Source organism: Molothrus ater, chromosome 9 (genome assembly GCF_012460135.2).
Source record: "Molothrus ater isolate BHLD 08-10-18 breed brown headed cowbird chromosome 9, BPBGC_Mater_1.1, whole genome shotgun sequence".
NCBI classification, from domain to species: domain Eukaryota; kingdom Metazoa; phylum Chordata; class Aves; order Passeriformes; family Icteridae; genus Molothrus; species Molothrus ater.
Genome location: NC_050486.2, coordinates 7497134 through 7516352, shown reverse-complemented (window position 1 = coordinate 7516352; position 19219 = coordinate 7497134). Strand labels below are relative to the sequence as shown.

The 19219-nt window shown below is 42.6% G+C and overlaps 1 protein-coding gene across 1 annotated transcript in view; it reads left to right on the top strand.

The window, feature by feature from the left end:
- Window positions 1-19219, top strand: part of RGL1 (ral guanine nucleotide dissociation stimulator like 1) — a 53923-nt gene that overhangs the window by 19463 nt on the left and 15241 nt on the right. The window contains exons 3-5 of the mRNA XM_036388191.2: window positions 632-840; window positions 6189-6266; window positions 15557-15741. Coding sequence (XP_036244084.1) covers window positions 632-840; window positions 6189-6266; window positions 15557-15741 — 472 coding nt within the window. The remainder of the gene's footprint in view (window positions 1-631; window positions 841-6188; window positions 6267-15556; window positions 15742-19219) is intronic.

Genomic DNA, 19219 nt, shown 5'->3' with positions numbered 1-19219 from the left:
AAGCAGGCTGTAAGCATTTAAAACAAATGCTGTTTAAAAAACAAACCCACACACAATCCCAAACCCTAGATTTATGGACAAATATTGTGCCAAATGAAATCTCTTAAGAGAAAATTGGAATGTTTGCAAGATGAGTTTCACACCCTCCCTGCAAAAAGTGTCTTGAAATGTTTTTGCACCAAATGTGTTCTGACCTTGGGTCCTGTGTGACACCCCAAAGTTGGTATTTTCAGCAAGGGAATTGCAAATGTCAGTGCTTAAGTTATGGTCAGTTTTCATGTTCATTCAGAAGTTAAATGAAACACTGAATTATCACTTTTATTCCCTTCAGTAATGTTACTCTTTGTGGGACAATGGATTGTCTTTTAGATATTAATGTATGGTGGAATCATGACTTGATAGTGGTCACACTGTAAAATGGTTTTTTTTGAGCATGTCAGAGAAGTGTTTTAAAATAAAGTTACTTAAAAACTCCATTATTTGATACAGCATTTGGTGCTTAGAGAGCACCAAAAAATGACAAAATTATTTAGTAACTGCTGATGGCCAATTCCTGTGCAAATATAGGATTTAATCTATGTCAGGGATCTGTCTCCTGCCTGATTTTTGTGCTTTTTGTTTCCTTTTGTAGGGTGAAGGAGACCAGTTACCCCCAGAGCACACTGTCAGGCAGTATGAAACATCCAAGATCAGGGCTATAAAAGCTGGAACTTTGGAGAAACTGGTGGAGAACCTTCTCACAGCTTTTGGAGATGCAGATTTTTCCTACATCAGCATCTTCCTTGCAACATACAGGGCCTTTGCTTCTCCCAGGGCAGTGCTGGAGCTTCTTCTGGACAGGTAAGAGCCACTGCTGTGGAAATGGACCCATCCTTTACACCACAGGGGAAAGCTGCCAGGAGCTTCTTCCCTTGCTTTTAGTGGGCATGGATTTAATAACCTGTTGTCAAGAATATTGCAAAATCCAGAATTTCAGCATAAAGATCCAGTCTATAAATGCGTTGCTGCTCACATCCCAACTCTCATCAAAGCATAGGTGAGGAATGTGTGCTATGTCTGGCTGCTAAAGAACCCAGCTGGACCAACACAGCAAAATTAATTCAAGTTTCCTCCAAAAACCCAACAGAATGCATGGGCTGCAAAGTCATACCTAGAATAGATTCCAAAATTTTGTTGGTTACCAGTGTTTTCAGACCTGTCTCTCCTGTTTGGGGGCTGCTGATTCAGAACAGGGATCGTAGAAACACAAGAAAGAATTTGCTCTCCTGTTCTATTACATCACATGAATATGCAGCCATAAATTTCTGCTGGCAGCCCAAGAATTGCTAAATGTTATAAGAATAACTTTCATGGTCAGACTGTTAAACCATGGCAGCTGGGTCTGCATAAATGCTTGGGACACACAGCATTGGTTTCTCACCCCAAATTCTAACTGAGACATGGCTGGGTCAGGGGTGCTCCTATTTTGGGAGTGTCATATTTGTTGCACTTTAAAAATCTGTGATTCACAGAAATGGTTGCTCTGGCATGAAGTAATTAGAAGAGAGAAGGGGCATAAGAGCTCCTAGGGTTCAATTTTGTGCTAGAGTTTAATTTTGTACTATCTCCCACTAGTTAGATAAAGAACAAGGCATTGACAAATTATCTGTGCTTTCTTTCTACCTGGAAATGATAGTCCTGGCTGCTTTGTAGGAAAGCTGTGTGGCTCAGTTAGTAAAGATGATAATAATAATAATAATAATAATAATAATAATAATAATAATAATAATAATAATAATAATAATAATAATAATAATAATCTGAGCATCAGGTAAGCAGTCAGCTGAGAAAGGAGCAGCCGTCCTGGAGAGCAGACTTGGTTACAGTGACATTGACTGTTGTGTGCTTTATCCCTCAGTCCATCCCAATTCTGGTTCAGAATGTGAGAAATGATAAAAATTGGAAGTGGATGGGTAAAAGAATCTAAAAACATTGAGTCTCTAAGGAAGCTGGCCCTGACTTCCTCCTCTCACACTGATTTAAAGAGGTGAAAATGTCTGGAGAGGGCGGGAGAACTGTCTCCATAGAACAGAACTCTCTTTTCTGAGCCCATTTTTGATCTTGCTGGCTTGTGTACCTCTCTGAGCAAGTTAGAGTTTCCCTTTCAGAGGAATGGGCTGCCTGATCTTATCAGCATCACCCCCAGCCTTTTTTAATACATGAGAGGATCCACAGGAAATCCTAGGAGGTTACACTTCCTTCCCTTCTCTCAAATCGTAGGAGTGTAGTGCTTAAGAATCCATGGATGTTTCTCTTGGCTTTTTGTGTATCATGGGTAGTCTAGAATTTTATGGCTTGGGAGAAAATGTAGATTAAATTTAAGCTATAAAAGTTAGAATGATAGACATGTAGCTAGGAATATGGAATTGCGAAGAAAAGCAGATGTTATAAGGGAAAAAATTGAAAAAAAAAAATGGATAGGAATTGATTTTAACCAGCTTGGTTTTCATCTCTAGATATTGAGAATAAGTAGCCCAGAGCCTGCATTTTTGCAACTTTGTTTTTAGTGGTACTTGTTAATAATCAGAGACTAAAATGGGTGTCAGTGCATAATTTGTGTTTTGTATTGTGTACCAGTGAAGTAATAATGAAAGAGGCATTCTCTTAAAAAAAAAAAACCAACCAAACAAAACAAAGGCAGCACAGTTTTGGCATTTGTTGTCAGGTTTAGTTTCATCTGAAGGGTTTGAGCCCTGTCTCTTATTGTTGGGGATAGAGCAGGGTTGTGGAGTAAGGGAACAATTGGAAGTGCTGAGCTCTTGTTGTTTGGTCCAAGGGAGAACAGTGATGTGACCTGATCAAAAAAGGCCCTTCCAGCTTTTTACAGGTGAGCAGCTCCTTGGGAGAGAGGAGGAGGGAACAGCATCCACATCATTTGCAGGATATTTTATTTTGTAGGGACATAGTCACTGAAAAACCTCCTCCACAATGTATTTGTGGAAGCTGGGTTACCCTCAAGCCCAGTGCATTCACTTTCTGCTGGATTTGCTGTGGGTGCAGTGCTGCAGAATTGTCTGATGCTCTGTTAGACTTAAACAAACCCAGCTTACACAAAAGTCCTGGGACTCTTGGGAGAGCATCCTGGGAAATGTGCATGTCCTGTACCCTAAGAGTGTGGGGAAACCTGCTGGTCATTTGGTGCTGTCTGCAGAGCATCCTGTCCAAGCAGTGCAATGCTGACTGCATTTGGAGCAGGAAGCATTTATGGTGTCCAACAGCAGGTCAGCTGCTGGAAATAAAAAAGTGGATGCTGTGCTTTAGAAAAACTTCAGTTTTAGAAACAGTTTCAGAAATCTGGTTGTTGCATTTTTAAATTTTCTTTCCTCCAGGACTTCATGTTACCCTTTTGGTTTTGATAAAATTTGAGACAGAAGCCCTATTAAATTTTTTTTAGCCAGATTCAGCCTATAAAGGTTTTCTTTTAAGATAGATTAGAAGTCACTAGACAAAATCTTAAGCATAGATTGGTATGTTGAGAAGTGAGTGGGATGACTTGTGTTTCCAAAGCCATTTAGGAGTAATTTAACATCCACATCCCTTTAGCATTCATGAGAGTTTGGCATCCAAGTGCAGCAGACAGCTTTGGAAATCTGCCAAGCTTTTAACACTGTGCAGTCTGATATTTTCTATTCTTTGGTACAAGGGGGCAGGGAGAGTTTAAAGGAAAATATCCTGGTGGCATTTGGATGTGAAGGCTTTCCATGGAAGTTCCTGGAGGGAAGGAGAGCAGCTCCTCCTGGCCCTGGATGTGGGGATACAGTGTGGTGCCTTTGGTATTCCCAGGGGGGTATTCCAAAGTGTGATGGAAGCCAGAGGTGGTGAGCTATCCACATGAGGTTAGAAGGAGGCCAAATTCCTCTCTTCCATAATGTATTTTGCCCTGATAAGTGTGTTCCTCAGAAGTGGAGCTGTGCTGTGTTTGGCATAGGCACAGAGAAAGTAGCAACCAGTCCCTGTCTGGAGCAGTTTACAGAGGAGGGAATTGAGACTGTTTGGCGGGAGAGCTGGAGCTGGGGAATGACAGTGAAGAACAAGTTAGATTTATGTTTCCCATTCATTCCTTTTGCAGGAGGAGGGTCTGCTGCAGGGTAACTGGAAAGGACAGGAGGCAGAGGGGGAGTATTGAAGGAGTGGGTCCTACAGTAGCAGAGCCACACGTTTTGGGACAGCAGCTTTGTGGAGTTGGACTCACTGCTGTTCCTGTAGCATCTGTTATTTCAGCTCTTTCCTTTATATCAGGTGGCTGGTCTACTCAGCTAGAGAAGTGATTTCACTTCCATGACTCCATGTGTGTAGGAGTCAAACCACCTTATTTTTCCTGAGGATCTGGCCTTCCAAATTGCTTTTTTCAATGCTTACATGCTTATTTAGGGTTTTGTTTGGGGCTGTTGCAGAGACCACCTTTCCTATTATTTCTGAGTTACTCAGAGTATTTTCCTCCTTCCCTCTTAACAGAGAAGCAGGGATGCATTTTCCACTCTGTTTTCCAGTAATTAAACATTCAGTGTTACCCATTACATTCTGGTCTCATTTGCTTAGTCAGTTTGAGTGCAGTTTGTAACTTCCCAAATGCTAAGCAAGGCTGAAAAGTTCTGTGAGCTACAGGATCCTTTTGTTTCTCGTGTCTCTTTTTGTATGCAAAGCATTCCTACAAGGCTGGGCAGTGAAAGGCTCTTTGTCCGGGAGCTGGTGAGAACAGAGTGCTGGAAGGCTGCAGAAAGGCTGTTCCTCACATCACTTGTGTTGTTAACTCCTCCTAACCCGTATTTAATGACCTGTTGTTCATGGAGGGATGAGAGATAGGCAGAGGCTGTATCCTTCTCCAGTTTTGCACAGAAAATTGCCTGCTCTTTATTGCTGTCTTAAGGATTTCTGCTGTAAAACTCAGCTTGTGTCTCTAGTGGGATTTAAACACAAGTGCCTGATGTTCTGCAAAGACATATTTAATATTTCACTCAATAGTAGGACAGTGATGTTGGGTCTCATCTCCATAAGTTTTCCTCCAAAAATTAACTGCAAATTTTGAAAACTGAATATAAAAATCTAATTTTTATTTTTAAAAAATTCCCTGGCAGGAGAAAAGTGCCTTTTGTCTACTGGCCAAGGTGTGTTCTAGGCATTTTATAGAGCAGATGGCAGTGGAGAGTGAAATCCTCTCCCTTTAACAACAGGTCTGTGATCCTTATATAGGAAGTCTTAGACCAATACTCGAGGGGAGCATAAAACTACCACCACTTCCATCCATTGAAATATTTTTGGATGAGTTTGTGACAGTTCTGAACGAACCTTCAGGACACAGCTCACTGTTCTCTCTGATGTTACCAGGTTGTTGTAGCACAAGCACTTAAGGATGCACTTGTTTTAACTCTTCAGATTAATTGAGATGTGTAAACTTAAATGAATCAAATCAGCTTGTCTTATTCTGGACAGTGAGTAATCGTTCACCTTCATTAAACCTGCCTGGAGGGAGCCATGGGATTCCTCATGGGTAATTATGGAGCTCTATATCTGAAACAATGGGTACTCCTGCTGAAAATGAAGTGGATGATCCTGCCTGCAAGGCACAGGGTTGTGCCTTGTAGGTAAGAGATTTCCCTTTGGCACTGTTGGAGTTGTGCCCATGGCTCCCTCTTTTCCAGTGCTGTTTTCACAGCATCGTGGGCTTTTCTCACTGATATGGGGAGTTTGGGCACAAAGTCAGCACTTGCCACCTAGGAAACCTTGAGATAACACTTGGAGCTTTAGGAATGGCAGGTGCTAGAGACACAGGAGCTGTATTGGAGAAGGTGGTTGTGTCACAGTCCCTTTGCACACTGGAACGTTGCCCTGGGAAAGGATGGAGTGAAAACAGGCAGAAGGGTCTTGGAGCTGTGAGCAGAGACACTGTTGTGGTTGATTCCTCCTGTGGCAGGCTGCTTCATATAAATTAAAAAATTAGGCTGGATGATACTGGCTGTTTCTTTAGGATTTTTTCCCTCCTAAATGAAATAATCTTCAAGGTCCTTAATTCTGCCCACCTGTTAAGACTCCTTGTAGTTTGAGCTGGAAGTGCTTTGTAGTTGTTTATGGTAATTGTATATGAATGATGCTATTTGGGATTTTGCTTTTATTCACTAGAGTTTCTTGTAAACATCCATCTCCTTTTTCAGGTTTGGCAACCTGGAGACCTCAAGCCAAGGAGAAGTGGCAAACCTGAATTCCTTGGAATCTGAGATGGTACTCAGGGCGTAAGTATGGATTTGCACTGTGGAGCAAGCTCCAGACAGGGTTTGGTCTTGGAGGAGGATGCAAGCAGCAGAGCTGTTGTTTCTGTTGAAAATTCACAGCACTGTTTGCATGCTTAAACAGGCTTGTGGAAAGGCCAAATACACATTGTCTTGTAACATATCCAATAATACAATCCAGGCATCTTTTGCAGGGAAATTGTTTTGGAATTAAACATGAGATGAACACATCTAGGCCAACATTTTGCTGATTAAACAAACAAGGAGTGTTTGTTTCCTCTGCCTTATCTGTGGCAGTAAGTGGTTATTGCTTGAGAGTGATTTTTTTGTCATTACAGCAATGCCTGCAGAGCCAAGCTGAGGGTGACTCAGGCAACGTGTATGCATAGATCTTTTCTGTTAGTACCCTCTGATTTACAGTGCTGCTTTTAGAGTGAAATTTAAATTCTGAGGTCACCCTCATTTGCAAAAGAAATAGCAAAGCCGTTTTGAACTGCAGTTTAAATGAGAAAAAGGTGGTTTGGCTATCCTCCTGGGGTTTTATCTTTAGACATTGGGTGTAAAATGTGCCTTAGGTCATCAGCATTTGTACTTTGACATCTGTGGTTTGCATGCAGTGTGGCATGCGTGGTTATATTTGATTACAGAATGAGGATGCTTGATTCTTGTCAGCATTACTGGTTTTCTGTTCCTCTTGCCCCATGGGACTTGACATAGGAGCTCAACCCTCAGTCTCTCCTGACTGGTAAAATGTTTTGCTCCCATTTTGCCATGAGAACTCCTCAAAGAACAGCTGGTAGTTAAAACTTGGTTAGAGGCACCAAGGAGGCAGCATTATGTCATGGGTAGAAGCTATAACAGTCAGTCAGTGGTTCCCACACTTCCATCCAGACTGAGCTCTAGGGTCTCTTCCAGCTTTGGGTAAACCATTTGACATTCCCTGATCTCAGTCATAAAACATGAGCTAAAGCTGTACCCTTCCTGCAGAATAGCTGAAGGATTTATACTGGGGGTGAGGAATTAATTTCACCAGTATAAATCATGGTGGGATTAATCCCCCAGCTGCCTTTTTGTGGACCCAGAGGACTTTGTTGATGAGGTGGAGAGAAAAGGGGTGAAAGTAATCTTGATGCTACCTCTGTCACTTGGGCTTTGGGCAAAATGCATCAGTTTTTAGTTATACCTGCAGGTGAGTGTGCAAGCAAATAGCATTTAGTAGGAGAGTGTTTGTTTTGGTTTGTTTCTTTCTTTGTTTGTTTTTAGTGGAAGTATTTTCCTCCTGGCACACATACAATATACCAGCCTTGTTAGGTGCTTCCTGCTGCATCTGTGCTTTCTTCCCTCCTGGCACGTAACACCTTTGCACAGCCAGGGACAGACAAATGGATAAAGCCTGTGGGCTTGTTCCTGTGGTAGCTCAACTTCTGATGGATTTTCTGCCAGATTTTTCATCCATGTAGTTCAGAACAGCTGATTTTGATCCTTTGACCTTCATAAGATACCTTTTACACGTGAATTTGATATCTTTACTCAAATCCGTGTCTATAAAAAGTTCAACAATGAAGTCAAAAAGTTATTTGTCAGGTATATGTGCGTGTTTAAACAGATACCATATAAATATGAGTTCACTTTCCTTCCCTAAAAATTTCCACTGTAATTGCTTTCAGTTGCTCTGGCTTCTTGTCTTTTAGGTATGATTAGTGGTATCTGGAAGGTGTTTGGCTTTGTAGTCCTGTTGTGAAACGTGTACTTCTGGTAGTTCAGGTTTTCTCTTGTCTGGGATAATTCCAGTATAATTTCATTTGCCCTCTTTTCTCATGGAACAGAAACATGATATAATTGTGCTCTTGGTTTTATATGACTTGCAGAAAGAGGAGGAATCAGCAGTAGAGCCTTGTTATTTCTTGCCATTAACTCTGTATTTCTCAGAGGAAAAATATCTCATGGGGAAGCCTGTGGTCTGTGGCCAGAGACCTTCTGCACTCATCAGACTCCTGCTGTGGCAGCTCAGAGGCTTTAAAAAGCCAGTTGGGCCATTAGAAGTAGGATGCAATTTAAAGCATTTCCACTGGTTTGACACAAAAAAAAAAAGCTGCAGAAGTTGAGAACAACAAGAAGGAGAGTTTATGACTCCTTAAGTACCTCATGGAGCCTGAAAGAAGGAGGAGCAGCAAAAACTGAGGGTATGTGTGGAAGGAACATTGTCCTCTGTGGTGCACTGTAAGCCCACAGGTTTCAGCCTTTTACAGTGAAATTCTCTGTTGTTTTTGCACTTGTAGTGTAGAGCTGTCATTCATGTATTTTGAGGAGAATGCCTGATGTATGTGATGTATTTTGTAAAAAATTATGTGAATATTCCGCACAGTGTTTATGTACCTGCTTCAGTGTTCAGAACCTGCAGATCCTAGAGTCGGGCTTGAGCACATTTTTGGCACAGCCTTGTTCGAGGGGCTTGTGGGAGCTTTAAGCCTGCCCTGCATTCCTGGATCCTGCAGTGATTCCAGGCTGCTGCAGTGATGTAGTTACTGACCTGAGATCACCTAGGCTGTGTTCAGAAACATGCCCTCCCAGGACCCCTTCTCCCAAGGGGATTTTCTCCTCTTCACTTGAACATCATTACTATCATTTTTTGGGCCGCTGGAGTGGTCAAAAAATTGTGTTTTTCAACAGGGATACGACTAATACGTGGTTTAAACAAAGGTACCATACTTTTCAAAATACCTTGGATCTTAGAGTTGTGAGTAAACTCATCAAAACCATGAAAAATTTTGTAAGCTTCAAACAACCTGGCTTTTTCATTCCCTATCAGGACCCACCTTAGCTTTTCATGTTCAGTAACTTGCTTTCCACACTTCTCACTACTTTCACTCAGTCAGACAGTTCATGATCACAAGTAACAAAGAATACAGTCCAGAAAAGGAGCTAAACATCTGAGTTAGATGGACTTCAGCCTGTGTTTCCAGAAATGTGATGCTGTGTCTCTTAATTGTCTGATAAGAGAGTTGAAAGGAGTAGCTTGTTTGACCCTCTACCTCCTATTAGTAATTTTTTTGTTCTTCATGTTATCATATCAACAAGATTGCCTTGTTCTGTGTCTCATGCTGCATGTTTTTGTGTCAAGGGGTGACAGACTTTCCTTCTCCTTGTAGGTTGTTGTTGTGTTTGGAGTCTTCTGTGTTCTCTGCATGGTTAGCTTAGGACTTCTGTTCACATTCAAAAAAACGTGTAACACACCAAGGTGTGTGACAGTTCAGAATAAAACCATATATACATTAAACACAAATAAATTATCAGCATGATAAATTGCATTAAGATTGCATTAAATTACATTAAATTGCATTAAGAGGGGTTAATAAAATTTAGTAAAATTTCTATGATAATTCAGTTGTGTTCTTTCCTTTTAAATGTCCTAGGGAAGACAGTGTTAATTTTGATTTCTGGGTAATCAGTCCACTTCTGGCAGATAGCTGCTCCCAAGCACAGGCTCCATGAATTTAGAGAGGTGATGTGTTAAAAGAGCAAGCACTGCTTTCTCCAAAGGCTGACACTGAAGACCAGGCTGAGGACTGGAACTGAGAAAGGAACATAAAGCCTTCCCAATCTAAAATATTGTAGCTGCTGGTACTTGCTGTGATTCAGTGGCTCTGCAGGATCCTGGGATGTCTCTGGGTCGTGTGAGGGTCCCAAGCCAGGCCATGGCACTGGAATCCCTTGCTGTGACAAGCCTGTGACACCTGGGGAGCTGAGGTGGTACATCAGGGAGAGGTGCTGAGCTGGCTGACACCAGTTTTAAAGATTTGTGTCAGTGCAGTTCCCAGAAGGGATTCATTCCTGGCCAGACACGCAAAAAGCTATCCAGGCTGGCAGTCCAGGCTTGCCTGTGATGTTTGCATTTGGGGAAGCCTAATTTAAGGTCAACTGTATCTAGTTCCTTGGAGACCTGACTCAAAAATACAGGATTATCTGCAGGAAAGGTTTTTTGAGAGGCAGACATGTTGCTGTGTTGGTCTGTGGACTTGGACCATGATTATTTGTTTGTTTGCTTTCCAGAGGTCTAACATTAGTACTGCCATGAATCTTTGAGTAACAGCAAAAAGTCCTTTCAAGCTTCCTCTTGAACTACAAGGCTGTGGTTCCCTTCTGTTACCTTGGTTTGCTGGTGTGGAGTCCATTGGTGGTGCTTTCCCTCAGATGGAAGACAGGTCACAGAAATGAATCAAAATTCATGGGGCTTTTTTGCTTGTCTTGAATGTCAGGTCATAGTTGCATCCACTTTATTATCAAAATGTGAAATTTCTTTGTTATTAAAACTTGGAATATGGCACAACTGAAAACCACAGACAGAGCACCTTGAAGCTAAACTGAAACCTTGTTTCATTCCACAGCATTTGGGGGAAATAGTTCAAATAGAGAAAATTAAGGAATTATTCAGTGACCACATGTCTTGCATGTTCACCTCTCCTCTTCTGTATTAAAATAAAATATCCAAAACCTTCAATGTAGTACCACAGCATTTGGAGTTTTTCATAGTGACAAGCAAACATTCTCCTATGGCTTTTTGTGCATTGAGATCTTCCTGACCAAAACTTGATGTCTTTTGGTTCCTTCTGAACCAAACAGCCGCACTGGAAAACAATGTGCACAGTTACAGCACTGCAGAAGTAAAATGTCCTGAAACATTGTACTCCAGCACAATAGACACCAAAGGAATGTGAGACAAATGGAAGAAAATTCACTGGAAGCTTCTGATGCCTGGGAAGTCCATGGTGGGGAGCAGTTAAGATGCATTTGGGAAAGCAACAGTTATTCATTCCAGTAAAGCAAATTACGCTCAAACAACATCAGAAACCAGTGTGGTTACATGAAAAGCAGAGTCAAACACAGGGCAGTGGGAGAATTATGAAAACAACCAGTACCAAGCAGAAAAGAATAATTAGAAAGAAAAATAATGATTGGTATCTCAATTAAAACAAAGAACAGCAAGCAGAGCTCTTCCCTTAGCAGTTTCACATGTGTCCCAACAAAAGTCTCCCATATGTTACTGAAAAAGGTTTTTCCAAATCAGACAGAGATGATAATTTGCTGGAGGTCATCAGGATGGTATTTATAAATAAACTGGGTGTGAGAAGCCACCATTAGGGCTTTTCTTGTGGTTTGCTTACATTTTACCCTTGATTTAACAAGCAAAACTGAGAAAATATGGGTGACTTAATTTAGTCTGTGTGAGCAAGTCTGAGACCTAATGCCTGGACAGTGGAGGAAAGGGAATAGCCATCTGTAATGAGTATTTTCTCAATGGACTTAAGTATGCATTTTGCAAATTATAGCTAGTTTTGTGCACATTCTTATGGAATGTCATAAGAAATTAATCATTTAACTTCTTTTTGCAACTGAGGTTCCCCTTATTCTCCTTAAGTGTTGAGATTCCCTTCTCATTCTTTAGAAATAATTGTGGTAGGAAGAAAACATTACTTTTGCCTTTTTGGTCAGAAACTGAGGTTTATCAAGTCCAAGTGCCAGGTCCTGCACTGGGCCACAAGAAGCCCCTGCAGCACTCCAGGCTGGGGACAGAGTGGCTGGACAGTGCCCAGGCAGGAAGGGACCTGGGGGTACAGCTGCACATGAGCCAGCAGAGTGCCCTGCTGGCCAAGAAGGCCAATGGACCTGGCCTGGATCAGGAATGGTGTGGCCAGCAGGAGCAGGGAAATCATCCATGGCCTGTTCTCAGCACTGGTGAGGCCACACCTGGAGTGCTGTGCCCAGTTCTGGGCCCTCAGTTTGGGAAGGACATGAGATGCTCAGACACATCCAGAGGAGGGCAGCTAGGTTGGTGAGGGGCTTGGAGCACAAACCCTGTGAGGAACGACTGAAAGAGCTGGGGGTGTTCAGCCTGGAGAAAAGGAGACTCAGGGGTGACCTTATCACTCTCTACAGCCTCCTGAAAGGTGCCTGTAGTCAGGTGGGGTTGGTCTCTTCTCCCAGGTAACCATTGGCAGAACCAGAGGACACAGTCTTAAGTTATGCGTGGGGAAGTTCAGGTTTGGCATTAGGAAAAAACTATTTGGGCTCTGGAATTGTCTGCCCAGGGAGGTGGTGGAGTCACTGTCCCTGATGGTGTTTTAAAAAAGACTGGACATGACACTCAGTGCCATGGTTTAGTTGATGAGGAGGTGTCATAGGTTGGACTAGATGATTTCAAAGTTAATTGAAACCTAATTAATTCTGTGATTCTCTGAAATGCTGTCTTTAATTCCTGTCAGATCCTGTCAGGACTGTTAGAGTTGTCTTCCCAGTAGAGACAAGGCCATGGAGAATTCCCATGTGGTGGGAGAATTCTCACCTCCACTGTGCCCTGCTGAGCTGACAGAGCTGTTGGACATGGAGATGCCACAGCCCTGTGACCTGTGCAGCTCATGGGCAGAGGGAGGTGGGTGAGTTCTTGGTCCCAGTCTGTGAACAGCAGGCTCAGATACACTTCTCCACCTACCTGGATAGGTTTTGATACTGAAACCTTCAGAGATGGGCTCCAATCAAAGTTGATGTGGAAATTAGATGACTTTCTGATAGGTGTGAAACTTGAAAGCATTGCTCAGCAGAGCATGGAGTCTGTGGCCAGCAGCACAGGAGTTAAGCATTGAAAGGTTTTTTTTGTATGGGCAGGAAAGGAAAAATTTATAGCTCGTAATCAACCCATGAAAAATGTAGTCTGTAGTGTTTCTTTCCCGTCTGAGCTCTTGGAAGGCCCCTATTCCTATCTGAGTCTGTTGAGTATGGAGAGTTTCTTTGCAAGGGCAGCAAATATAAAGCTACTGCAAGATATGGGCAAGTGTCCAGTCCATTTGTGGAAAGCTGCATTATTCCCTGGCACTCCAGTAGAACAGCTGGGCAGCAGGAGATCACTAGGCACAGTGTACCTCTTCTCTCTTTCCCATTTCCCCTCTTGACTGAAATGATTTTGCTGGCAAATTCAGTGTCTGTAACAGCTGTGAACTCTTCACCCTGCTCTAGGAGACTGTATCTGTCTTAAACTCTGTTTATTGTTCAGTTTAAGAAAGTGGCCACCAACCAAGCCTCTGGAAACTGAGCTTAGTGTAGAGAGTGTGAACAATATTAGTACAAAAACTTGCCCTGGGGAGAGGCTCCTCCTTCCAAATCATAGCTGAATTGGTCAGTGGTTGTAGGAATAGAACACCTAGCCTGGCTTTTGGTTTTGGGACCACTGGGGTGATGGTTTGTGATGTGGGTGGGGCAGAGGAGCACAGAGCAGGAGGAAATGCACTATCTGGGCATGGAGTGAGGCACAGTGTTCCCTGCCTGTGGGGGGAATGAGAGGGAAATGCTGTGGGCATAGGAGAGAGGTGATTGTGACTGTTGGTGCTCTGTGACAGCATTCTGGCTGTGTGTGGGGCTAGAGGGGACAACTGAAACTGGGAGGGTGGTGGCAGAGCCTGGGAGCATCACTGGGAGCATCTGCCTGGTGTGGTCTTTCCTGGCCTTGGGATGTGGAGCTGGTCTGGCACTGCTGGCTGTGCCACAGCTTGCAATGAAACATGAAATCCAGAACATGTTTGCATGTTAATTTTAGATTGTAGATACTTTTCATAGCTGTGAAATCGTAATTCCAGCATTTCTCCTGTCAGCAAGCCTAACCAAAGGATGTTACCAACAGATTTTCAAATACTTTAACTGAAAATTCAAAGTTGCCACATTATCAGAACAAGAAGGGAAATAAAAACAGACTTAAATGGATGCAAGTTGTATGAAATCTGTCTGGTATTAAAAGTTAATTGAGTTTTGAGGAAAACTTGCACAATTCAGATGAGACACAGAGAGTAAGAGAAACTCTCTTTTCTCTTTCTTAACTATTGGTTTATTTTGGATGCTGCTGAGCAGCTGAGTTAACCAGAGACTCCTCTGGTTTCCCAGCTTGCAGCAGGAATGTGCCAGTATTTGTACACAGCTCCAGTGGAGAGTTTCCTGTGCTGGAAGAGACTTGAGATACAGAAATGGCTTGGAGACATGGAAAGTTCAGTGCCTTTTTTCAGGAAGTTTAGGTGTTTACTGTGCCTTTTATTCTGAAATAAGGAGCTTAAAGTTTTAAGAAAAGTTGGTTTTTTGGTTTTTTTGTGTAGTAATTTTCTGTTGTTGCTACACTGAGTTGAAAATTGTCGACAACATTGCAAATTATGTCTGGAAAACCATAGCTTAAATTGCCTTATTTTCTTACAAAATCCTGTTGAAATGATGATAAATCCCTGCAAATGTAGGATCTAAAGGCATTCCCACAAACATATATTGTGCAGTATCTAAGTACCAATCTAATAGCTGGGTGTGGATGAACACCTGCCTAAATCAGGAAAAGCAAACAAACAGATCGCTTCCCCCTCCTCCCCGCTTCAGGCAGCATGGAAACCCCACTGAGTCATCAGCTCTGCTTTCCTTCATCCCCCTCAGTCTGTGGAAGGATTGTCCATGGGCTGGTGTTCTTTTAGCTGCATGTACTAACAAAGTCTGGGATAACTTCCCTGAGCAAGATCCAGTGGTCCTTAGGCATCCTTTCCCTGCTCTGCCAGCATGAGCAGGACACCCTTTTTGCCTGCTGTAATTTGACAGCCCCTGCTTGCTTTGTGCTGAAGATGAAGTGAAGACCCTGCTGGTAGATCTTCAGTCACTAAGATTAGCAGGACCACTGTGTCTCCTGTGGCTCAGCTCTCTGGGCACTCCCAGCTGGCTCTGGCACAGGCTGGCTCGTGCTGCAGCGAGGGTTTTACCCTCCCAGATGAGGCAATCCCACTCACTGTGTGTGCCTGGGGGGGTTAGGTTTGGGATTTTCTCCTTTCCTCCATGAGAGCCTCAGTTTCATGAGCAGGCAGGCTTTGTACCAAGGCTGTAGATAAGGAGGAACACAGTGTGTTGGGATTTGCAGCTCCAGTATGATTCCCCAGACTCTGCAGCTGGTGAAAGGCCCCAGAGGAAGCATTTGATTTAGCATTTCCACTGGGAAGGAGCCATGAATACCTTGTTTCCTCCCTGCTATTTTCCCACAACGTCCCAGGGAGTGGTTATGGAGCAAACATTGACCTTATCCCAGTGGCCCAAGACGGAATGAAGAAATTCTGTGGTGCTGTTGATGGTGTGTGTAATGTCTGGTGCTTGTTAAACATGGCTGTGGTACAGCTCAGCACAGATACTTCAGCTGGGCTGTGAATGGCTCACGTGCTTGTGGTTCTGGTGGGTGCAGGTACACTCAGTTCCATCTGGATGCAAGCAGTGTGTTCTCTGTTTCCTTGCAGTGAAATAGCATCAGTCTTACGGGCCTGGCTCGATCAGTGCTCGGAGGATTTCAGGGAGCCCCCTGACTACATGTGTTTGCTGAAGTTGCTGCATTACCTGAAGAACAATATGCCCAATTCTGACATGGAGAGTAGGGTGCAGAACCTCTTGAAGCAGTTTCAGAACCAAGAAGTAGAAGCTGTTGGTGAGTTACCATTCCCTTCTCTCTTTCTGTCCTCCCTGCCTGTAAGATGCCCCAGGGATTTATGTGCAGTACATTTCACCACCTCTCATGCTTATCAATAATATTGTGAGGCTCACCAGTGACCTTTGTCTTGTTTTTTAAAAGGAAACCCAGCCTGTGTGTGAGGCTGCAGGCTGTGTGAGGGATGAAATAGTGTTACATGTGAGGTGCCTATGTCTGTTCATCATGGACTGGCTTGGGAAATCCAACACTTCTCAAATATTTAGCCAAAGCTTTGAGATTGCTGCAGCAGCCAGCTGGTTAATTGTCAGCACTTCCCATGTCACTGAGTTAAAACACACAGCTACTCTCTAGCTGGGCTTCTCACTTAACCTACCCCCCCAAAAAAAAACCCCCAAACAAACAAAAAACAGAGTACAGAGCTGTGACAAAATACAGCTTGAGTCACAACTTTGTCCTGCAGCTTTTCTTCCTAGTTACCATCTTGTCTAAGGAAGTGCCTGTGGGTGTTTTTTCCTATTGGAGTGGCTGGCTGCTGGTATCCAAGGACAGAGGAAAATCTTACGTTATTGGGGGTCACAGTGTGCTGGAACAATGGTGAACTGTAGTCACACAAACCTGACACATCCCCATATCCTGGTCAGAAAACTTCCTGTACTAGAGCTGGGGAGGGAGGAGAGCTCACACAGGGTGTGAATGAGAACTGGAATCAACTTCCACCTTTGGTAGAGGGGTCAGAGAGAATAATTCATGCCCTAAATGATAAAGGAAATGCCAGAAAAAAACCCCACTTTCATTACATGAAAGTCACGTCTGCCGGATGCTCCAGAAATACCCTGTCAATGCATAATACTGTGAAATGCCAAAATAACTCAGTCATGAACAGGAAAAGGAGGAATGCCCAGAGCCCAGGCCTTTACTGAGCACAGGTAAGGAACAGGATGGCTCAGATGTTGCTCGTGCTGATGTTTCCTGGGTTGGGTTCCCCCAGCTCAAACAAAGAAAGAGACATGGAGACATGCAAAGTTCAGTATTTTTTTCAGGAAGTTTAGGTGTTAGTTGTGCCTTTTATTCTGAAATAAGGAGCTTAAAGTTTTAAGGAAAGTGTTTTTTTTTTTTTTTGTAGTAATTTTCTATTGTTGCTACACTGAGTTGAAAATTGTCGACAACATTGCAAATTATGTCTGGAAAACCATAGCTTAAAATGTCTTATTTTCTTACAAAATCCTGTTGAAATGATGATAAATCCCTGCAAATATAGGATCTAAGGGCATTCCCATAAGCATATATTGTGCAGTATCTAAGTACCAATCTAATAGCTGGGTGTGGATGAACACCTGCCTAGATCAGGAAAAGCAAACAAACAGATCACTTCCCTCAGAAAGAGGGAAAGAAAACTCATGAGAACTGTATTTGAGTTCATGTGTTCTTCAGAGTCAACAGAAGTTCCCAGCAGCCCTGCTTCTGCATTTGTTTCCTCAAGTGACAGCTGGAAACATTCTTTTTTGAGTCATAGGTAGGCCAGTAGGAATGATAACATTTTCCCAATTGTGGCAGAATAGAGATTACTTATTAGAGTAAAATAAGAGGAGGACAATGAAATTAAGCTGTGGGATTTGCAAAAAAGAGTTTTAGGATTGCCTTACTTTCATCAGAGCTCCATCTTTGTACATTTTCTTTCAAAATCCCTGATACATTTTCTGCAATCTTTGTTGATAAGTACTGTCCCAAAGCATTCCTGCTGGGTTCTGAATTTTGAAATTTGGGCTCTAATCCTACAGCTTGATTTGGGTAATCAAACCTCTGTTCTTTGCTGCCATCAGCCATGCCAGTAGATTAGATTGCAGTACCAGACAGGAAGATAAAAGCTGCTTCTGGCCTCAATTCTTGCAGGTTGAGCAAGGAAAACAAGGAGAGGCAGAGGTTGCAGGGTCAGGAGGGGCACGTGCTTGCTCTCAGTGCAGTCAAGAGCCAGTCAGACTTTGAGAGGGCTGAGTGGATCAGAGGGGTCCTAAGATGATGATGAGATACTTGAGTTCAAGGGGATTCCAGCTTGTTGGAGAGCAGGGAAAAGACTGCTTATATGTCTATGAAGGAGAAAAAGAGGGGTGAAAAAAGAAAATGAAAATTTACACTGTGCTTCAGGACCTCATTTTAAGCATGTTGTGAAGTTTTGGGTAGGGCTGCAGCTCAGTGGTGAGGATTTCCAGTTGAATTTCAAGAGCCAAAAGGAAAAGGAGGTTTTACAAAGCCAAAAGGAGTGAGATTCTTGTAGCAGTCCAGTCCATTTAATTATGCAAATTGTTACAAAACAGCCATGGAAAAGTAGCCAAGAACAGAGGTCTCCATTTACCCCACTGAGCTCTGCCAATAAACTGTGCAATTCAAATGTACAGATGGAAATCAGCTTGTAGACATAACTTGTTACATCAAAACTGTAGCAATTTACATTGGTGATTATGTTCTGTTAATTACTGGAGGAAGGAACAATGAAGTATTTTGAAAAACAGTGATTCTCTATCACATTATCTGTTGTTGTTGCTTTAATGCTCTGCTTTAACTGGGTATGAAGTCTTGCATAACACTCTTTGTTTTTGTAAATGAAATCTCACCAGTAGTAAACTCATTACTTTGGTTGTTAGTCTTCAGCAAGTCCCTATTTTCTTCTCCCTCCCGATGGAGTTACTGTTGCCTTACAGTAAAAAGAATTAGGATTTATTTTCAGGGAGTTTCTGTTTCTTCCTCCTCTACCATGGGAAACAAGGGATATTTCTTGGTGTTTGAATTTTTGGTTCCCAACTTCAGGGAGCCAAAAGGTGACAAGGCAGCAGCTGTGGAACTCTCTCCTTTCTGCACTGGCTCAGGTGCCTCAGTGAGGACAGTTCTGCTCTCACCTCCTCTCTGCTGCCCAGATTTAGAAGATTTAGAAGAACCATTCAACAGAATATTGTAGGTGCTCACTGTATTCCATTTCCTGGGAAAAATTCCCTGAGAGAAAAGGTGAAGGCTGCTGGAATAAACTCTCTTCAGTACAGCCCATGTAGCCACAAAGGGTACCAGGAAATCTGGTGTCTTCTTTTATTTCTGGATAGAAGAGCATTCCTAATGCAGTATTTTGGGGGTATAACTGCAGCCTCATGTCTTTGTAGTTTGATTTTTTTTTTTCAGATTATAAATACTGAAAAATAGATTAACAAAACTGTGGGATATCAGTAAGGAATTTTTGTTGGGGTGGTGGTGATGCCTTTTCTTTCAGAAGAATAGTTAGCAAATGGGTCAAGCCACTTTTCTAAGATTTGTTCTATTTCTTTTTAGTCCACCTTTTCTTTGCTAGTTTAATCTTCTGGTCATTTTTCTCACTCCAGTGGCACAGTGGGGCCATTACATCAGGCAGGCCCCTTAGGCATTCTGCTGTAATACAGTGATGTTGCAAAATAAACACCTGCTTTGATTCATTGTTTGCTGTATAAATTCAGTG